This window comes from Leishmania braziliensis, chromosome 36 (genome assembly GCF_000002845.2).
Source record: "Leishmania braziliensis MHOM/BR/75/M2904 complete genome, chromosome 36".
Lineage (NCBI taxonomy): Eukaryota > Euglenozoa > Kinetoplastea > Trypanosomatida > Trypanosomatidae > Leishmania > Leishmania braziliensis.
Genome location: NC_009327.2, coordinates 1,668,788 through 1,690,503, shown reverse-complemented (window position 1 = coordinate 1,690,503; position 21,716 = coordinate 1,668,788). Strand labels below are relative to the sequence as shown.

Sequence of the window (21,716 nt, the reverse complement as noted above, 5' to 3'; positions counted from 1 at the left end):
ATTCTTGCGGAGGTGCGCGTTAAGTGCTGGGTGCACCCCGTTTGCATCGTGTATCCTACTCCCTGTGCGCCTACAGTGCACCGTATCTGCCCACTTTAGGGGGTGAGCAGTGCATCCTGGGCTAGTGTGCTCCGAAGATGCCCGAGAGGAAGGTGGAAACGGCAACGCGAGGTCGAGGAGACACTTCGAAACAAAGCCGTACGCCCGTGTCTGTCGCGAGTGGTGCAGTGTGTGGCTCATAGGCACATACCCAAAGATGGGAAGCACGGCGTGCGTTATTATTATTATTCTTTTCTTTTTTTTTCGTCTGCTGTCGAAGGGGAGAGAACGATTATCAATAAACTACAAGCACACACACACACATACACACATACACACACACATAAAAAAAAAAAAGAGGCACATCCATGAACAATACAGACAATGTAGCGCTTTTACACCCACACCAGGACTCCGAGAGAGAGAGAGCAACAGAGAGTCGAACATACAGTAAAGTAGGAACAGGTAAAGAGGTACAGTGCACATGACAGACCTGACTTGTGCAACACATAAGAAAGCCGAGAGCAAGCGAAAGAAGAGGAGGGCACTCTTCTCCAGGAAGAGAACGCACAGGTATGCGCACAGATATGTACAGAAAAAAAAAAATGAGAAGAAATCCGAGAACAGAAAGTGGAGAGCATCAAAAAGAAAAAAGAAAAACAAAACGGAATACACTACCAGTTTTGATGACGGATGGGTCATGAAATACGCCTCTGTCCCACCATATATGGAGGGAGAGCGGGGGGGAGGCAGGGCGTCGAAAAGAGGAGGAAAGAAATAAGACGCCTCAATCGAGACACCGAAAACGCTTCACTCTCACACACGCTCTCTCTCTCTCTGTTTCCACTCGACAACTACCATCACTATATCACACCGTACCCCACCCAATATCACTGTGCTAAAGAATAAGCCATTGCTCATCAGAGCTTTACACCCTCTTGAGTGGCCGAGAGGAAGTGCTCGGTGGGTGAGAGGCAGAAAAGGGAAAAGAGGAGATCGCACACCTCAGTCACAAAACCCAAGTTGAAAATAAAAAGCATAGGCAGACAGACACGCGCAGAAGGTGACTCCGTCATAGCAAAACTAGACGACGTTAGAACCGCAAGAAAGCGAGGGGAGAGAAATGAAGACACTCGCGCTAGAGAACACCAACGAAAACAGCCAAGCGGAAGGAAAACGCAAACTCCAATCGAGTGAAATGAAAAAGAGAAGGCGGTCTGGAAAGAGTCACCCTATGAGACATGCGTGAGAACACGAACATTACACAAGGAAAAGCGCGCGCGCACACACACACACACATACACTCCAGGTGGCCTGTGCAGGACTGCGCACACGTGTTAGAAACGGACAGAAAAAGAAAGAGGCAAACATGAGACAACTCCAGCAGGCAACGACAAGCAAAAAAAAAAAGAGCCCATGGCGTACCCGTCACCTCACCGGAACAACAGAAGAGGAAACGTAATTCACTCGACATGAACAACTTATCAGAAAGCGCACTCAGCGCACAGCCACCGAAGAGAGCGATCCAATAATGTCGCACTAAAAAGTACTCTCGCACGCACTTTGCTCACTAAAAGCTGTGCTCCGCTTCCGCTGGCGCAGCCGCCGCATCGGGTCTCCCGTTCGCGCTGCTACTCCTCTTCATCGTACCCGCTGCTGTAACGCGGTTCGGTGAGTTGCCGCCCAAATAGGCAGAAGAACCCACACTGTGGCTACAGTGAGCACCACTGTGTTTCTCGGCATGAAGAGTTGCACCTTCGCTGCCCTTCTCCGACAGCGTGAGCGCCTCCTCCCGCTCACGTCGCAGTACCTCGCTACACTGCCGCGCACGCTTCCACTCTTCGGGGTCAAAGGGGAGTGGGGGCTCCGGTCCAAAGCTATCCGTCTCGGGACCAAAGCGCTTAATGAGCGCCTGCATCCAGCCGTGCAGGGACACCGGCCAGCACCCGGACGCCACGTCCCGCTCGTACAAATTGTAGTGCAACGACACCAGGCCCGCCGCATTGTGCGACCGCATGTATGCCCCAATGCGGCGCTCATAGTAGTGCACATAGCTCGGCATCACCTTCGACATGACATGGCGACTCCCCAGCCGAAGTGATTCTGGAATGCTCTCAAAAGCCGGTAGCGTTAGCCGCAGCGTAACGTGGCCGACAACGCAGCGCCGGTTAACCTCAGGGGAGCAAGGACCACGGTGGGACAGCTTGGTTGCCATAGATGGTAGCACGATCGGCACACGTAGCGTCTCACCGATCTTGTACAGTGGCTTTGTCAGCAGCGCGCGCAGGGAGAGACAGACAGCACCAATCTCGCCTCTACACGGGGTGCACGAGTTGTACGGCACCGACGCCGTGGTCGCAGACAGGGACATGCTACTGGGGTAGTTGGTGATGCTTTTCAAATTCGCTTGTCCGCTGTGGTGGCGGGGCAGCGTCCACTCCACGCGGTGTGCACTCTGCTGTCGAGACTGCCATGGGGAGTCCACATAGCTGCGAATGGTCTTTGCGTCACTGAGGTAAAACTCCTCGTCCACATCGCAATAGTTGCTGTGCTGAACCTCAGTGTAACTCTGGCAGTGGTTAGAGTGCGATGATGCAGTTGGTACTCCAGTGCGGCTTGAGTGCTGCCGCTGCAGGTTGGGCGTATTCGGCAGACATCCCACGCGCCCCTCTTTTTGCCGCTTGATGGCCCAGGTCCCGCAACGGTACTTGGGGCGCTTTATATAACTGTGGATATTGTTCTCCCCGCCCATGTAGCAGGAGTCCGCCGTGGTGTCGGAGGCAGAATCAGTTGCGTCGTAGTGATTCATACCCCTACCACCTTCATCGAATGCGCCACCACTACCAACGCTCCCAGTCTTGCCCGACACTGCGCCTACTGCCCAATCGCTGCTGTGCACACCAACCAGACGTAGCTCGAGGGGTGGTACACCTTTGGCATCCCCCGCAGCCCTCGATGTGGCGCCATTGTGGCCGTTAGTGGTGCTGTTAAGCTTCTCGGGGATATCGAGACGGATCTGGGTGTAGCACTGTCGCTGGTGCAGAGCGTCGTTCGCAAACTCTGTTCGCTTGCACGATCTTTGACGCTCGCTACCGTAGACGGCCTCCACGGCGATCCTGCCCTGTGCCTCCTGCGCCTTGCCTGCCTCTGTGGCGAGCTCAACGGATTCGATATTCACGTAGATGGTGGCCGCGATTGGCGTCCTCGACAGCTCCGCGCGGAGCTCGTCGTGAGCGCTTTTCAGCGACGCACACTGTGCAATCCTGGGCTGAACCTTTGTCAACTCGCTCGGCCTCATCTTGGCAATTAGCGACGTCATGTCATACGTGACTGCCTCCTGTACCGACACGCCCCTCCGCCCAGACTCGTCGTCCAGCTTGTACTCGGTGACGGTGGTCGCTGGAAAGGCTAAAGACTGCAACTCCATGCCAAGGAGGCCCTCAGGTGAAGGGGTGGCGGCGCCATGGTGTGCCAGTGCCGCGCCTGAAGACTGCTCCTGCTGAGTGGTCACAATACCATTCGAGTCCGGCATCCGGTTTCCCTTCAACTTTACAGCGTTATTCTGCCGGACAGATACGCACGATATCGAGCCACGATGGGTGCCGCCACCGTAGCCAGACGCTGACTCTGTCGACGGGTGGAAGAAAGGCAGCCACAGTACATTTTTCTCTCCTCGTACGAGGTTCGCCAAGGCCACCTCAGTCTCGCCAAGCACTGCCGTCTTTCGAAGCGCGCGGTGCTGACCGATCTTGAAGAACAGGACAGTCTGCGATGCCTCCTTCAGCCGGACCGTCGTCTCGTTGTTGTCCTCGATGTTCATGACAACCTCGGTCGATCCTTTCACATCTTCCGTGCGCAGAATTGGCTCCTTGTTGAGGTACACTTTCACGTAAAAATTCCCCACAGGCTTAAAGGCCTTGACGCCAAGGATCTTGACAGTCATCGGCGCCACTGCCACGTGGCCTCCGTACTGCTTCTCCTGATCCTCGATGAAGCGCTCGCACTCGCCGGGCGGTACCGTATCGAGCATATAAGGCACGCGATGAAGCTTCTCCGGTGTACCCTGCTGTATGATGACCTCCAGTCGCTGCATGTGCAGACTCGAGGAAGAGCCAATGCTTGCCTCCGAAGCGACTGCCAAGGCGCCAGTAAGTCCAAAGTCCTCTGCCACCAGTTCCACCGTCAGCTCGCCCTGTACGTGGGCAACGCGCTTCGTCGCAGCGGCGACGAGATGAAGCGTGCGCACGACACAGCGCTGGCGCGGAAGGGTGGCGACGCCAAAGCACACCCGGCTCACCTCGCGCTCCCCATCGTCGCCGTCCGCGACGATCATAACCTCGACCGCGTCGTGCGCCGGGTCGTATACCTGCACACTAAAGGTGTCGCTAAACGTCACGAGGCCCTTGCGGACAGTGGCCAGTCCTGTACGCACGGTCGCCGGCCCGGCAGAAATGCGGGCATAGCACCGTGGCAGCAGCCCGCCGTCGCTGAACATGTTACGTGCCTCTCGTACTCTGACGGTGAGCCGTGTAGGCTTCTGCTCGGGCCCGACAGCGCGCGCCCACTCCTGCATATACACCTCTTCGTTGTCAATGCGGCCCACAATGGCGTCCAGACGGTGCAGGTCGTCACGAAGGTAGCGCCATAAGTACGCCAGCACGCGGTTGCGTAGCCGAGTCTCCTGCATTGCCGTCATTTGGCGCGGGCTGCTGTACTTCTCCGTCTGAAGAGTAATCGTCGCCTGTCCCCCGTTCGAGGCGTCGCCAGTTTCAGCAGCGCGCACGAGCATCAGCTTCACCTCCTTCGCCTTCCCGGCCTGGATGTTCGTCAGTCCAGCGACGGCCTCGCCAAGCTTGCGGCTGTTGCCGAACACTGTGACGCTCACCGTGTCTGCCGCCGGATTCAAGAGCACAAGATCGAATTCTTGATTAATGATGGCGCCGCGGCGGTACAGCACCGTCTTGGACAGCTGCTCCACACAACCGTCTCCGACCACCACGTAGATATCGGAAGCCCGTGTTGGGCATCCGGCCTCGTCTGTCAAGCCGTCGATGCGCTGCACTGTCACGCGCACCGGCACGGGTTCGATTGTGCGGGCCCGGTAGGACGCGCGCAGCTGAGACAGGGCCTCAGGACCTTTGTTCACATACGCACCCGTCATCCAATCCAGTCGGTGCAGCTCCTGTGGTGCGTAGTGGGTCAATATGTCGTGAATGGCAGTCGAGCACGCTGCCTCCTCCGCCTCAGTCGCCACATCGTCGTAGCCGAAGTCAGCAGAGTAGATACTTACAAGCACCTCACCCTGTTCGTACGCCTGTGAGGTGCCTGGATGACGAACCAGCGGCACCCACACCTTCCGCTCCACCTGCCACGCCAAGTTGTGTAACGCCAGTACGCACTCCGCCACCTTCTTCTCTCGCTGCATACTGCCCCCCCGCGAGTTGTTCACTGAGCTGACCGACACCAGCGTGCACACCAGTGCATCGTGCTCCGGATCGGCCGAGGAGAACATGAACTCGTCGCAGAAGACGGGGTTGTAACTGCCCTTCTCAACAACGCCAGAGTGGCCGCGTTCCTTGACGGTGTGCACAGCAAAGTATACTGCAGGCGGCGTGCGGGATAATGCTTCGAGATCGGCAAACACACCTTGACACTCACACAGACGCACCCGAAAGTGGTACGGCTCAGCTGGAGCGGTTGCGGCAGTAGAGTTCGCCTTCGATTCATCCACATTACCGTTGCTATGGCCGTACACGACTGTAGGGGGGTCTTCACGGTCGTGGCAACCCACGCGCCTCGCTAGGGGAGCCGCCGTGTGGCCCACACCGTGATCATACACGTACCCCACACCACCTTGGCGATGGCGTATCGGTGTTTTGTAGTCCTCCAGCGTTTCAATGTCGACTGAGAACTCCACCATGCGGGAGGCACGTGATGGATGTACGTCGGTGGCGTGTCTACCCGCTGAAGATTTGGACGGCTTTCTACTGTGGGGAGTGGGGACGTCGCGATTGGTCACACTGACGTAACGACTAGAAGGGTGAATGGGGACTGTGCCAAACCGCCGCGTTCTCCGCCCCCTGCCACCTGCCAGTTTCAGGATGCTCTGATTCATCTGCGACACACTACCATTGCGGTGATAGGTCAACCGAGGGTAGTCCTGCGGAGCATCATCATTGCGATCTTGTTCGCTCCTGCCAGTGCTGTTTGTCCCGTATTGCCGGTAGGGAGACAAGTGCGGTGTATCCGGGGACACCTGATTTGCTGGAGTGGCACAGTCTGCCACCTCCTTCCTGGCCTCATCCACATCGTAGTTCGACGTGCTGCTTTCCTGGTAGGAGCTACGCGTGGAGGCGCGGGAATGGCGGGAGTGACGCGTCGGGTGGATGGGAAATCCTGAAGACTGGTCTGTTGCCGCTGTCCGAGTTCGCCGCGCCGGTGAGGACGTGCTGCGATGAGGACTTGGCATCTGATCAGAGACAACAGAGATGGAGGAAGCTAATAAAGGTAACAGCAATACACACACACACATATATATATGTATATGTATATGTATATATGTATATGTATATATATATGTGTGTGCGTGCGTGCGTTTGCCACCTCACTTTCCAAACGAGGCCTTTGTTCTTGTGTGTGGTGGCAACTTCTATTAGTGGCAGTCGTAGTGGTGAGGAGGGATCGTTACTGCGGCTGACGATGACAAAGAAGGGGGCCAGAGCGAATCAAAACAGAGAAACAGATAAACGAGCTAAACCAATATGGTAATGATGCGAGAGTGTCGCGTGCATCTACAAAAGAGGTGAATGTGGCTGGGACTATTCGCCTGTACTTGTTGATGAATGTCAAGACAGGCCTACAGCTCTAGAGAAGAAGAGCTGAGCAAACAAGAGGAGTGAAAAGGTGAAAGAAAACAAAAAAAACATGTAAAAGCAAATGCCTGACTCTTTGCATGTGTGCACCTAACAGGAAAGGCCAGAGTGATGGGGGAGAGAGGTGGGAACGACACCAAGGAGCGTCGCGTACTGATGAGCAGACGAGATGCAACAGAAAAAAGGGGAAAGGGAAGGAGGTGAAACAAGAGCGGCGATTGTGCAGCAGCTGCACCGGCCAAGTGTGGCTCGACCGAGCCGACCTCTGGCGTACGCTCTTCCCTTTTGCTTTCGGCACCCGTTGATGAGCCTGCCTCTTTCGAAATAAGACTTCAGCGCTTGTTTTTTGTTGTTTTTTTTTTCTTTTATTGTGTGGCTGTATGTTCGTCTGGGGGGAGCGGGTGGCGCTCCGCCTCTTCTGACGACGTCCATCATAATTCAAGCAGTTTTCAAGGAGAGATTAGTGCGAAGGAGAGGGAGAGGAGAGTAGAAGGGGGGAAGGAGAGCAACAACAACAACAAAAAAGAGGGAACAGAGTGGCCAATGTGTGCTGTAAATAGTCGCGTCTGTACGTGCGGGTGCGAGTGAGTGTATGGGCGTGGACGCATTTAGTTGTTTTACAGGCATACCCACAGGTAAAACTGCATCGCAATGGTGCTCAACCATCCAGAACAATGGGCGCCGGCGCAAGCTCGCCGGAGCTCATTCCACAGGATGGAAAAGAGGGAGAATACGCACACACACACACACACACACACACACACACACACACACACACACACACAAAGCGATCGGAGATGAGGCAAGAAGAGATGCTTGTTCTTGTTAGAGGTTCATGATAGTGCATGTTAGGCACTCATGTAGCGGGGGATGGGGGAGGATGAAGACGACAGTCATGTGCGTAGAAAAGCTCACAGATCGCATCCTCTGCACCAGCGCGCGCATCGTTCGATAACCTGGGGGATGCTAGAATTGGCGTAACGACAGTTCACTCTTCCTTTCTTTCGTCCCCAGCTATGGGGCTTCCTATTTGCTGTTCTCTTCTGGGGGCGGGGGAGGGGGGTATGAGTTGCACACCATCCCGCTACTACAAACAAGATCGGCATAATGTACCACTCGTATTCGAGTTACGGGCGTGACTGATGCTTAGCATTCTTTAACACGTGAAAGCAGTCAAGGTTGCAGGTAGAAAGACAGGTAGCTGAAGAAACGTCCGTAACGATCACTGTATGATAAACCTGAAAAAAAAAGACATCGAAGGGAATCGTCAAGCACAAGCATACTCGAGAGCAAAACAGTAGACAAATAGCGTAACGCACACGGAGAAATAATGCAAAACCAAGCACACTCTCGATACATACGCGCTACACACAAACACACACACACATGTGCAACCCACGAGGGGGGAGCCAGAAGTGCCTAGGCGTGAACGTATTCAGTTGTATACGTGTAGGAGTTGAGTCCACACACTCCACAAAAAAAATGTAATTGACCTATTCATTGTCCCATGCAAGAAGAGTTACACACCACACTGCCCCCAGGCTTCCATGGGCCCACTGTGTGGAGCAAAGCAGCGCTAGACACCTGCATTATAGCAGTGCCCCCACTCAGGCATCGGAGAGCACGGCCCTTCCATCAGACACTACCCACCCTCGCCACGAAGGCTGCCTCACAGCCACTTCCATAATGCCGGTCGCCGCCTGGTGCATCCCTCGAGGAGCTCAGGGATCCTCACATCAGTGGACAATGAGGGCCAGATGAGACACGTTTGAGTCACGCTGGCACTTCGCGCATCACATGGATGGCACAAGCAGGTTCGCTGCCGCAGGTCTCTCTGACGCAACGTCATCCAGGTCCTGGCCGCAAGCATTATCAGCAGTGATGCCTCGCTCTGACCTTCCCTCTGTCGTGGGTGCTTGACCATGTTAGCACGAGAAGCGGTTCTGCGTTAGCAGAAATAGGGGCTGCCTCGCTAGCGCAAAGAGTGTCTAGAGGACCCCTGGTGCCATGTTGAAGTCCCCCCTCCCGTCGACGGGACCCTTACGGAGGAAGGGGGAGAGAGATGAAAACGATTGCCTGTGAAGAGGACAAAAAAATCAAGCAGCGGTGCTCCGGAGAAGTAGCAGCAGAGGGTGTAAATCAAACAACGAAAGAGTCCCGCTTTTGGGCCTTGAGGCTCTCTGTGCGCCGTTGAGCAGCTGAGCTGCATGTCCGGTGAGAGGGGCGTGCGCCTGTCTTTCTCTGCCTCTGCGAAAACTTGCACAGGCGCTTGCATCCTTCACAGTGGAGGCAGAGAAAGGCACCCTTGACGGATCGAGTGAAAGAGGTAGATGGATGAGCGGAGAGGTCAAGAGAAGCTCAAGGTCGCATAATGGGAAACAAGTGCCGCTGCAGAAAAAAAGGCGCATCACACGCGTGCAGAGATGGATTACGGGAAAAGAAGGCCGCTGATGGCAAGCAGCACCAGCAACAACAACGCCAACAGGAAAGCAAACAAGAAGAAACCCAAGGTAGGGAGCGCCAGAGGGGGACTCCCTGAAGACCGAAGTCATCACAGGGAGACAACACCCGAAGGGAAAAAAAAAAGGAAGGACACTACAACGTCAAGGAAACAGACAAAACGGGCGCGGGGAGGGAAAACTTCCACGCATTCATGCGCTAAGATGGAAGGAGAAAAAAAGTGAAAGAAGAACCAGACAAGAACAGTACTCACAGCGATGAAAAGTACACACACACACACACACACACTTCCCTGTTCACATCTCTGAGGAAACACAGCGGTCGCCAGAGATCGGTAGAAAAGAAACACCGAAAAAAAAAATGGGGGGAAAATAAAAAGAATTCAGTCGATGTAAAAGGAACGAGCATACGCGTAAAACAGAAAACAGAGATTCTGGCGCCAACACATACACACATACACACACACACACATACATATGCAGGGGTAAAGCAATCACGCGCAGCGCGAAATCGGCAGCCGTCCCAGCGACTCACAGAAGGCATAGAAGAACTGCTCATGAAAAATGTGTGACTAAGGATAGCGAAAACGACGTGCATTGCTTTCCATTAACGCTTCCTGCTCAGGCAACTCCACAAGAGAGACATACAGGCGGAGTAGGTATCTCCTCTCCTCCTCCCACATAACCACTTGACAGTTTTTACCCTTTTAGGCTCTAGTGTGTTTCTTATTTTGCTGGTGGTAGCTCATTGGCCGCTGTTTGCCCATTTCAATTTGACTCCCTTTTGCCTCTGTGCACCACAGACACCCTCTTGTTGTGTTGTGTGTCATCATGGCTCTTCAGTGCAGGTGGCGGCTCGCAAGGGTCCAGCTCCTTTCCCCACCTGACCACCAGGTCGGCCAGGCACGCCGATAGTCCGGTCTCCCAGCAATTGCAGGAAACATACGACTCGTACAGGCGTGCATGAATGTCTACAAGCGAGTTTGCGTCGTAGTGACTCAGCAGGCGGCAAATGCGATCGGTGTAGTAGCGGACGTATGCACGATCAAAGCCATCCATTGCGCTCGAAGAGAAGCGCACGGAGGCACCATAGCTCTCGAACGCAGGGGGTATGAGACTGAACGTGATGGTACCGACCAAGCTCGCATGGACGCGATTCGCAGCGTGGCGCACCGACACAAGCGGCACCTGTACCTTCTCGAGCATGTCAAAGACGGCAGGCGTGAGCAGGGCTCTCAGCGACACCACAGTGCGGCCGACTTCTTCCGATTTCGACTTGGAGGCGCGGTCGTACACACACAGCGTCAAGGTGGCGGCCTGTCCAGTGGCGCTGATGTCGATACGCAGCAAGGGGAAATCCAGATTCGAGACACCCTCCTTGGACATGCCGTATGGGTACACCGGGGACGCACCGGGCTGCCGCCGCGCTGCCTCCGAGGTGAAGTGCCCCACAGACGCTGTTACAACGCACGAGTGTCGCATCGTCGTGGAGTGCAGGTCGAGTGAATGGATCGCTACGTACACCGTCGCCACCACGCTGGGCGCGAGCTGCAGCCGCAATGCGCGATGCAGTTGACGAATGTCCGGGGCATGACACAGGATGAGATCTAGTCGCCGCAAATCCTTCGGCATGTAGGTCGACACCAGCGAAGCGACATCGTCCATGAGCGGCTCGAAGATGGCAGGAGAGAGGTGCTGCAGTGGCGGCACCGGCAGATGGACTTTTGGCAGTGATATACTCAGACGGCAAATGCCCAAGAACTCTGAGTTCACGTCGTAGAGACGCAGACGTTTCTCCACCGTCTTGCCAGTAGGGCAGCGTAGGATACAGAAGTCAGCGTGGCACAGCGCCTCGGCGCCCAGTAGCTTGCGAAACCCAAGCTTGAGAGTATATTGCTTGTCATAGTTAGCGGCCACGTTGTCAATCGTGAAGGTAGTCGTGCTCGCCTCCAAGGAGACTAGCTGATCAGCCGGGATCGGCTTCGTCTTGAGCAGCACAGTGCCGCCTTCCGACACGCGGATGTAGATCTCAGCATCATGAATGGTCAGCCCGGCAAAACCAACGATGGTGACGGAGCCTGAGATGCTGCTGCGGACCACGGGGGGCACGGACCCACCCTTCTCCCTGTAGGTGCCGCTAAAAGCGGTCGACATCAAGGGCGCCATGCCCGGTTGAAGCGGCGTGCGCTCCACATCTGACGGATCCTTACCAGCGTCATTCTCGCTCGGCGCATGGCTGCGAAGAGCAGAGAATGTGCTGGCAGCCCCCATCATCGGCGACGCGAAGAGGTACGTTGTCTGGGCCAGGGCTGACGACCCCTCGATGCCGTAGGCAAACGCCGATTGTGACCGTGCGTGCATCTGGTCATCACTGCCAAAGTCTACAGGAAAGGCGGAGACTTTCAGGACGCCGCAAACGCCCGCCGCCTTCGTCCCAGCGTGGCTGACGAGCGCCAGCTCCATAAGATTCTCCTCGGCTTGCCGCAGAGTCCGCAGCTCCACCTGCGTGCGGGCCAGCTCCACCTGCTTCGACGGGTAGTAACGCATCAGAATCAGCTCTACATTTTCCTGCTGCGGGAGGCCGACAACGAGGTCAAAGCTCTCGGAAATCACACACTCATCGCGACACTCCACAATCGAGCTACGAAACTCCTGCAGCCCGGCACGGACAATGCAGAACACGTTCAGCGGTGTTTTGCCATTCTTAAAGGCGAGAGCGCGGCAACGGTCAACTGTGAAGTGAAGGTTGTATTCACCTGGCTCCGGGCCGTACTTCTCCACCATGCGGTTCAGGTATGCCGCTACGTTCAACGTCGTTGCGTACTTGACGTCCACCATCGCCAACTCGGTCGGGATGTAGTAGTAGAAAAAGCGGGTCAGGCGCGAGTGCAGCGACAGTTCCTCCTCTGTCGGTGCCGGGGCTGAGCTGCCGTAGTTTCTGCATAAGACGGAAACACGGATAAACCCCACCGCCACAGCGTGCGAGGTGCGTGAATCCATCACCAGCATTAGCGTTCGCTCCTTCGCGACGCCACGGTGTAGATCGGCCAAGGATATGTAGCACTCCCCGGCATTCGTTTTACCATTCAGCACGACGCTCAGTCGCACGAGCGTCGTCGTCGGCTCGGAAACGGAGAAGCGCAGCTGGTCTTGAGCATCCGAGACGACAAAGTTGCCCCTCTCCCCCGTGATCGGCTCTGTCCTTGCTCGCGTGTGGCCATTCACTTTCGCCTTCACGACGCAGAAACCCTCGGCGAGAAAGCCACTGGAGTAGAGATGGGACACCCCCAGCACCGCCACCTCTAAGTCAGCGACGCGCGTGTCTGTGTCATCGGCGCCGGTGTCACTACCGTTGTCGTGGAACCAGTCCCCGAGCAGGATGCTCTCAACCTGCGAGAGCTCTCCGACGTACCACTCCAAGCGGTGGAGCTGTCGCGGCGCGTGCATGCTGAGGTACTCGCGGATCTTCTCCCGTAGTCGGTTCTCGGCGTCCATGGAGGGCAGATAGTTCATGCCAAAGTTGATCGCGCCAAGCGAGAGGTACACGAAGCCGCACTCCATTGCGGTTGCCTCAAAGGGATGAATGACAAGCGACGTCCACCGCGTCCGCATCACGCCGCGCTGCACGTTGCGCATCGACAGCGTGCAGTGGCCCAGCTTCCTCAGCCCGTAAGGCGTGTCGGTGAGGACAGTGATGGAGAGGTAGTCGATGCTTGGGTCTTCAACAGTGAACAGAAATGCTTCGTTAAACAGTGGCTCTGTGGTGGAGAACTGCACCCGAGATCGGTGGGACTCGCAGATGGTAGAGAGCAGCACGTACGGGTTCGGCATGTTGCGTCCAGGTTTAAAGAGGTTTGTGCAGCTCAGCAGGCGTACACGCAGCTGCATGCGCGTCGCAGAGCTCTTCTCATTACTGCCCTTGCTGTCGAGGGGGGCAGAGGACTCAGTCAGCACATCTCCTCCGTAGGTCGGAGGCCGATACGTCAGTTCTAGCGAGGCGGGCAGGTCCGCATCCGCATCGGAAAGCGCCGCGGAGTTCGGCTGACTGACCTCGGCGGAGCAGAACTCCTCGACAGAGGTGATGCCACGATCCATCAGGTTCATGGTGGGAGTACGATTGACGAGGGAGCGACCGGACTTAGAGGGACTCGTATCCCGCCACGTCACACCGAAGGTTGTTGTTTCATTCATGGTTTGCTCATAGCGGTCCGAATCATCGAAGGTGCTGTTGACGTCGCTCACCATTCGCATCGAGTTCGTCGTGAGGTGGCCTTGAAGCAAGTACCTCTTCAAATTACTCCACCGCTGCGAAACACTAGAGCTGATCCCCGCGCTTGTGGTCCCACTGGAGGGAAGCGGGTCTGTCCCGCTTCCCCCTATTTGCCCCATACTTGGGCTCCGGGGATCTCTTTTTCCTCGCATTACGTTAGGCCGGCGTGCCTCACGCTCACGGCACTGCTCCTTAATAAGGCGTGCCCGTGTGCGGTCCACCAGGTTTAGGTCCACCACAGTGTACTTGAACCCAATCCTGCCCACCTCCCGCATCTTGCCGTTCTTCTTCTCGGAGAGGACAGGAAGCCAATCGTTGTACTGCCGCGACGGTTGCACATTGGCCAAAGGGATCACCGCACGGCCGACCTCTTCGTCTCTGCCGATGTCTGCCTGATCCATCACCACGAGCGTAATGGCCATGTCCTCAGGCCGATCGTAGTAGAACTGGCAAAACTCGAAGTAGTCGGGCTCCACAGTCGCTCTCGCGGTCTTTGTCTGATAAGCGTCGATGCCGACACGCACCACCACGTAAGGGTTGATGCCACTAAGGCCAGAACGCAGCTGACGGCATCCCACGACAGTAAAGTAGAGAGCGTAGGTGGGGTCTTCGTCGCCGTACTCGACGGCCAGCCGCGCCATAAAGGACTCCATGTCGAACACTGTTGCAACCGCTATATTCACGCGGTGCAGGCTATCAGGGATGTGGCGGTACGCGTAGCGGCGCAGTCGCCCGGCAAAGGTGTTTTCGAGACTCAGGTCCACTTCATAGTTGTGCCCCACCTCGTCGCTGTACAGGTTTACGCGGACGATGCCGCTGAAATACGCCTCTGGCGTTCCAGCTGCACCCACGAGGTACAAGTCACGCTTGTTCATGACGCTGCGCTGCGTGTTCAGACAGCTAAAGTCGACGCGGCCGTACACAACGTCGTCCCACTGTGCATTCACCACCTCAATACGGATGAGGTCGGTCTCACGTACCACGTCGAACACGTAGTTCTCCCGCACACTGGTAGGTGCAAACTGGCGGACAGCAAATGCCTTGGTGCGCACACTGCAAGTGCCCATTGTGAGCAGGACGCAAACGTCCTGTCCACTCAAATCCATGTCAGCGGTCTCACGCAACGAGACAAGTGACTCGATGGCGACTAGCATGCGCACCGTCCCCGGCTCTCGGCCGTATTGGACCACCAAATCATTCATGTACGAGTCGATCTCACCCAGGCGGCTCCGTGCCAACACGTCCACCAACGGCAACTGAATGGGGTCGTACCGCTTAAAAAAGCGGCCGAGTCGTTCATAGAAATCATCAACGCTTTCCGCCATGTCAGGCGAAGTGAGACCGAAGTTGATGGGACGCACCAGGAGGTGCACCAGGCCGCTTACCACCACTTGAGTCACGCTCTCCACCATACACAGAAACATGTTGCGGCGTGAGATGTATCCTTGCGAGAGCGGCGCAGCGCTAACGTTGCAGCGGCCAATCTCGTACGTCTTTGCTCCGCAGCGGCCCATCAATATGACTGTCACATAGAAGTGCTGCGGATTGATAACGTCCATGGCCACGGTGTTCGCCTCCGCCCAAACAACGGTGTTCTGCAGCGTAGCCATGTTCGTCACAAATTCCTCCGCCTCGCTGCGTAAGATGATGAAGACATCGTCGGACCCAAGAAGCGACTGATTCCAGTCCTCCTTGTTGATGTTTGTGCAACCGTCAACCCGTATCGCGGCGCGGAAGTCGCCCGGTTCGCTCGCTTGGTACTCGGCGCAGAGCCGGCTCATCATTTCCTCGAAGGTTTCTCGCTCATCAGGGAGTTCCACCGTCAGCTCTGCTCGGCCTCCGAGGCACACGCTGCGTTTTCGTGGAGTGACCACGACGAGGGGAGAAACGCTGCTGCTGAACGGGCTCACCCGCGAGTCAAGCGGCATGAGGAGATACGGGCGACTACTTAGCGGAGTCCGCGTCTGATAGTCGTCGTGGTTGCGCGAGCTCACTAGGAGGGGTGAGGCGCCGCCCTCTCGCGATGTTACACTTTTGCCGCGAGGACACTGCGATGTGATGGGGCTCGAAATAGTGGGTGTGGAGCTGGACTGATCCTGTCCATTGCTCCACAGCGCTGGCGCACTTTTGTCCGTCAGAGCCACTGTACTCGTATTGTTGCCGTTGTTCCGAGGGTACAGCTCTGCTGTGTCGCGCACATGCGCCATCATTACATCCAGGATGGCCACCTTAGGCGGATCGTAGCAGAGCAGAAAGCGACGCAGACGTCGCACATAGGCGGCCTCGAGTTGCTCGCTGAGGCTCAGCTCTGACGCGGGTTCGCCAAGGGAGTCAGACTCGAGAGAGATTGTAATCGTGCCGGCAATGCCTGTCGGAATGGTTTGCTGTAGAAGTGAGGGACCGTTGTCGTTCACCATAGCAGCTGAAGACGTGCCAGAGGTGGTTGCATTCGAGGCCATGCCAGAAGCACCCGCATATACGTTGCACCCTGCCATAGCCGTTGCAGACACGGGTGGAAGTGGCGTGGCGAGGTAGTACTTGCGGCGCTTCCGCTCGTGGTGCACCAAACGCTCAATGGATATGTAGCACCGCCCTAGCAACACCGGGAGTCGTGCCTTCAACAACGATGATGTGCTGCCGCTACTGCCGGCGGCGCCGCCACCACCGGTGGGGCCGGTTGAGGAGGCACCGAAAAATTCGCCCTCATCTATCCCGGTGCAGTTGACTCCCCGCACCACACCTCGCTTCGCCGTCAAGACACCTATCCCTGGCAGAACCAAGCCCGATGGCTCCTGGACATCATAGACGGAGAGCTCAATCACGGCCAGCCGGTGTGTGTTGCCCACAACGAAGGAGTCGCTAAACTGTGGCTGAAACGTGTTCTTCTTTAGGGTTGTCTGGAACCGATACGTGCCGTCCACAACAACGGTGACGCGTGGATTGACGACCCAGTTACCACTGCTGACGGGGCGGTAGAGCTCGCATTTGTGAACCTTGATAGTTAGTTTGCCCATGACTTCACCCAACTAAGCGGACCACCGAAACAGAAAAGTCTCCGAGCAACACTATAGTAGTGCTGACCACTTTTCTTTTCTCCCCGTCTTTGTGCTGTACGAAAATATCGCTCTCTGCATGCTAGTGTATGGGTCAGTAGGCGTGTGCTCGGTGGTGGGAAAGCCTGCGTACCCCGCAACAAGTCACAAGTGAGAAAATGCGCGTGCAGGAGAAAGAAACACGAAAAGGGAACGAAGAGAAGTATCGAGTAGGCGGAGGAATCGCAGAAGAGGGCCACTCGGGCGACGCGCGCTGGTCGCGTAAAATACCGTAACTCAAAGAAGAAGAAAATAAGAGACAAAGGCAAGCACAGAGAGAGAGAGAGAGCAAGAGGCAGATGATATCGCAAAATGAACGAAAAAGAGTGACCAGACTTCCAGCGTGTGATGGCACGCTAAGGGTAAGGGGAAGAGGCAGACACAGACGTATAACGGGAGCAACTGCGCAGCGGTGTATTATCCGACGAGCTCTAGGTAAAGACAAGGCGTCTAACAGGTAACACTACGTACACTCTGCATGGAGAATTAACGCGAGGATGAAAGTGGAATTCAGCGGTGGGGCTTCTGCGGCGGTGAGCAACGAACGAAAAAAAAAAAGAAACAGCAAGGAGAGTGTGGAAATCAATTCCGCTTTTCTCTGTTTTAAAGCGTCTCGTGTGCTATATGACAACTTTTCTCCGCTAACTAGGTGAAGGATTGGTGCTGTGCGCTGGTATGTGAACGCACTCTGATAGGGAGGACTGATATACGCCACTGTCAAACAAAAGCGTTGGCGTTTTGTTTTTGTTTTTTTCTTGTGCGCGTGTGTGCGAGTGGGTAGAGAGAGAGAGGGGGGGGGGCATGCGAGTACGTAAGCGAGTCAGCACACAGCACGCATCGACGCCGACAGAAAGGTAAAGAGGGGTAAAGTGCGGAGTCGAGGGAAACAAAAATGAAACACAAGGGGAGGGGTGTTGCAGGTCGCATGATGTACTGCATATGCGGCGCAGAATGAATAAAAAGCGCAACAGCCTTGCTGTCTAATGGCTATGATGCACTCCGTCCCACGACGTGGCACAGTGTCACGGGTGTGGGAGAGAAGAGCACCAAAAAGGCAGGATGCTCGTCGGGGAGAAGGAGGGGAGGCACACGTAGTGCCATTCGTCCTTGTCAAATGTCATGTCTATGCCCTTAGTGTTTTGGCATCTCGTTTATCGGCTTAGACGCATTTTCGTGAGCCACGGGGACATCAGCGGAGGAAAGGACGAAGGGAAATGAGAGAAGGCTGGGGCGGAGAGACAGGCGACACTGCTCGACATGGGGGGGGGGGGGGGGGGGGTGAGGCGGTGAAACAGGAGGCGTGCGGAGCGACCCGCTCCTGCTGTCAACTCCATCCTCTGCATTCCTACATGCAGGTACGCATGCACTCAGATGCGCGTCCTATCATTCAAGCCACGCGGGGCCCATCCGTGCTTGCTGCGACTTGAAGCCACTCAAGCAAAGGAATCAGCGTAGTAGCGCAGCGTCTCAATCTCAGAGATCAGCACGTCGTGCAGCAGCTGGCCGCGCACCACAACTCGAGTGGAGTCATCAAAGAGAGTACCTATTGCATCGGGCTGCCACTGTGGTGCAGCAATTTTGATGCGCACGAAGTCTCGTACCGCGGAGGAGAGCTGCGGCGACTACGGTGGCTCCCAGTCGATGGTGATGCAGTGATAAGCATCGTCGTACACGCTCTTGGGGGCAATGAGGAGGTACGCCGTAGAATCCAGCACGCGGCGGTGTTGAGCTGCCCTCTTCTCGTGCCGAGCCGGCACCCTCCAGCGAACGGTGGAGTGTACCGGCTCAGCAGCCTCCTCCACCTCCCACGTCGCGTATGGCCGCACAAGATAAAGCCCCTCGTCATACAAGAGACCCAGACGATGCAGCTGCTCCACTCGCTGCACCATCTCCTATCGATGCGCCTCGACGTCCGCTGCGGAATTGCCGCCAAAAAAAAGCCCGTTTCAACTGACCTTCCACCGTTCCCGCTGCCAAGGCAGTTCCATTGAAGCAACTCTGCAGGTACGCGGCAATCGCCGATGAGCTCCCAATACACCTCGGAGTCTTCCTCGCGACCTTCCAGTAACGCAGCATCGTCGCCACCGTCGCGAGAGACGCCGTCGAGCAGCGCACTACGTCGTTTTGCACTACCGCCTTTTGGTCACAAGATGAACCTCGACGCCAAAGTGCGCGGCTGCGATGCGGCCGTAACAGCCACACGCCTGCCCTCCCTTCTGTATCGCACGAGTGGTGACCACAGTAAAGGCAGTGGGCTGCTTGCAGCCACCGCTACGAGCTTCAAAAGTGGTGTTAGCAGCGAAGGAACGGTTCAAGATGTCGAGGCCGGGCAAAACGTAGGAAACTTCTCGCCTAGTAAGTCCCTCGCGGGGAAAGCGGCGGGAGAACACCTGCGAAAGTGCCTCCCAAGAGAGGCCAAAGGCGACTTCACTGGCAGGTCAGACATCTGGAAAGGTCTCCTTGATAGCCTGAGCAGCGGCCCACCGCTGCGTCACGCGCAGCTTGACGAGCACCTCCACCACACCAGTGGCAGCGCCCAGCCCCAATGTTGCCAAGGCAACGACACCTGTGTCCTCGGCAGCGCGAGAAGGCTCCACAGCAGTGCTCTTTTCACACCCCATCACACACCCCGTACCTAGCACAGCTGCTTAAACGGAGTTGAGGTCAAAGAGATGACGTTCCATGCGTGGACAAACCCCTAGCCATGGCGGCCACAGTGAGTTTGCTCGGACTAGTTCTGCCATGAGCGCCAGAACATCGATAAGTGCTGCGTCTTCCATGGCGGCCGGGCTTGCATGCAGTGCAGCTGCGCACAGCGAGGTGGCTACTTCTTTCATGTAGGGGGATACCCCGGCGGTCTCAAGACAGCTAATCACGATGCTTGCAGTGGGAAGAGAATAGGCCGCAACAATACTCATACCCATTGTCTTGGTTGGAATCAGAAACGACACATTCGGGGGCAGAAATATGTGGTTCTTTTTGGCATACTTGACAAATGCCTAAGGTGACGGGCCCTCACCGAGTTAAAAACTCGACCCGGCTGTGGACCGCTCGGGAGTGGCGGACATTTTTTTTATTGGGGGGGACGAGGGGTGTCTTCGCGTGCGGCTGAAGGAATGGAGATAAAAAGAGAGAGGATGAATACAATGGCGGATGATGTCGGTGAGCACACGACTTCACTCAGAAAAGCATCGGTGTAAACTTTCCTGTGGAGAGAGATGGAGCGATGTCTTGCGTGGCGATGCACATGAAGGCGTGATACCAGCACTAGGATAGGATGCATGCGTCTCATGAGTCTTGCGCTCGATCCCCTTTCCATGTCTAGCAGCGAAACACACCACCTCGGCTCTACTACAAGATGATCAAACGCAAACAAAGAAACAAGCGTCAGCCCCACATCACTTGCACAACAGAATAGTACTTTACTGGGTTGTCGACACCAAACAGCGGCGGGGACACTAAAAGAAAGAGTGACTGTGTAGTGTAGGTAGAGGTAGACATGAATAATCAATTCAAGACCAAGACTAATGGGGAGAGTGAGGGTCATAGAGAGCCGACCTCCTCCTCTGCCTCTCTTTACGTGCGCATGCACGCGTGCGTTTCTGCCAGTACGTGTGTCTCTTCATTTGTTTTTCTCCAAAAAAAAAGGGTTTGGGGTTAGGGGGGGGGGGGGTGCGCCACAACAACATAAAAAAGGAGCGTCACGCACGAAGTGAAGAGGACAACGAGGTAAACACGCAGTGCAAAATGCCAAACCGGCACACACACACACACACACAGGCACACAGGCACACACACACGGGCAGAAGCAGAGAGAGGCAAGATATCTGTGATACGAGGGTATTTCCCACCCCCCTGCACCCCAACATAGACACAAAACACAAACAAAGGCCCACAAGACAACGTCACTCAGCAAACCATATCAGTAGAGACCAAGTCCGGTGGCGACCACGCCTCCTCACTTTCCACGTCGTCCCAAACGCTGCCCTCACCGCCTGAGCATCGCCTGGCTGGGCTCACTAGACGCTCGGAAACATGAACGAGAGGGAAACTGGGTGCCGGTGTTCCCCAGGCTTCTGTTCAGAGTGCCGCCTATGTGTCCTCTGTAGAGCAGCTCCCCGAGAAATTGACCAGGACGGACTCGGCACTGAGGTGAGCTGCGGAGTTGTACCGGCACCGTCTCAGCCCCGACATTAAGGCAGCGGCAGCCACCCTTGTGCACTGACACTTCCAAACCCCATCTGTTCGCCGGTCGCTTCAGCGACGCTAGCAAGTTCACAATCGGCAGTGGCACGCAGCAAATAATAGCGCACCCCAAAAGATAGCTCACACACTGGCTTGAGCAGGGTGGAAAACCCAGTGAAGCGAAGTGAGGCGAGGCGGAGGGTGAGAAGAGAGGCGAACATAAACGGGGGAAGGTGAGCTTCACGGTCGAGAAGCAGCGAAAGACGTGGGAGCACCACAAGGAGGGAGAACAGTACGCCAATTGGGCGAAAATACGAAGAAGCGAGGAGGGGGGTGGCTTGCTTACCAAAGCGTAAATGCACACGTGCAAGCTACGCACAGACAAGCACCCGGTGTATGGATTTGGGCCCGCGTTTGAGCCGTGGGTGGTGAGAACAACGAGCAGTGCGACGAAGAGACAGCATAGCAAACGTCGCAGTGCGCAGCGGTGAGAAAGGGAGGAACACCACAAAGGGCAATGTGCGTGCGGTTCAAAGAGGCGCAGAACGTGAGCGCGTAATCGGAGGCCTGCAGGCGTGTGGAGCAGGGAGGTGGAACATGTGGAAAGCGCAGATGACAAAATGGAGGGCATTCTAAGGAGTACAAGAGTTACGCACATAGAGCGGAGAACGACATTTCAGCAGAGTGCCCAGCCGTCAGCTGTGCCGGGACCACAAAGAGGCACCATCCAGGAACATGCCAGCCTGCACGCATGTACGCACTCCTTCTTGTACCTGTCGTACTGCTCGCCGGGTGTTTG

General features: G+C 56.0%; 2 protein-coding genes and 1 pseudogene across 3 annotated transcripts; all 3 read right to left on the bottom strand.

Annotated features, from left to right (window-relative positions):
* Positions 1 to 1,609: 1,609 nt before the first annotated feature.
* Positions 1,610 to 6,508, bottom strand: LBRM_35_4570 (conserved hypothetical protein; the record flags this gene model as incomplete). The annotated part of the gene is made up of 1 exon (XM_001569025.2): positions 1,610 to 6,508. The coding sequence occupies one exon, from the start codon at positions 6,506 to 6,508 to the stop codon at positions 1,610 to 1,612; it is 4,899 nt and encodes a 1,632-aa protein (XP_001569075.2).
* A 3,630-nt stretch (positions 6,509 to 10,138) lies between these two features.
* LBRM_35_4560 (conserved hypothetical protein) lies at positions 10,139 to 16,654 on the bottom strand (the record flags this gene model as incomplete). The annotated part of the gene is made up of 1 exon (XM_001569024.1): positions 10,139 to 16,654. The coding sequence occupies one exon, from the start codon at positions 16,652 to 16,654 to the stop codon at positions 10,139 to 10,141; it is 6,516 nt and encodes a 2,171-aa protein (XP_001569074.1).
* Positions 16,655 to 18,165: 1,511 nt separating this feature from the next.
* LBRM_35_4550 lies at positions 18,166 to 19,800 on the bottom strand (annotated as a pseudogene). Its single transcript is given in 2 exon segments — positions 18,166 to 19,755; positions 19,759 to 19,800. Coding segments are annotated over 2 exon segments (1,632 nt in total).
* Positions 19,801 to 21,716: the final 1,916 nt, after the last annotated feature.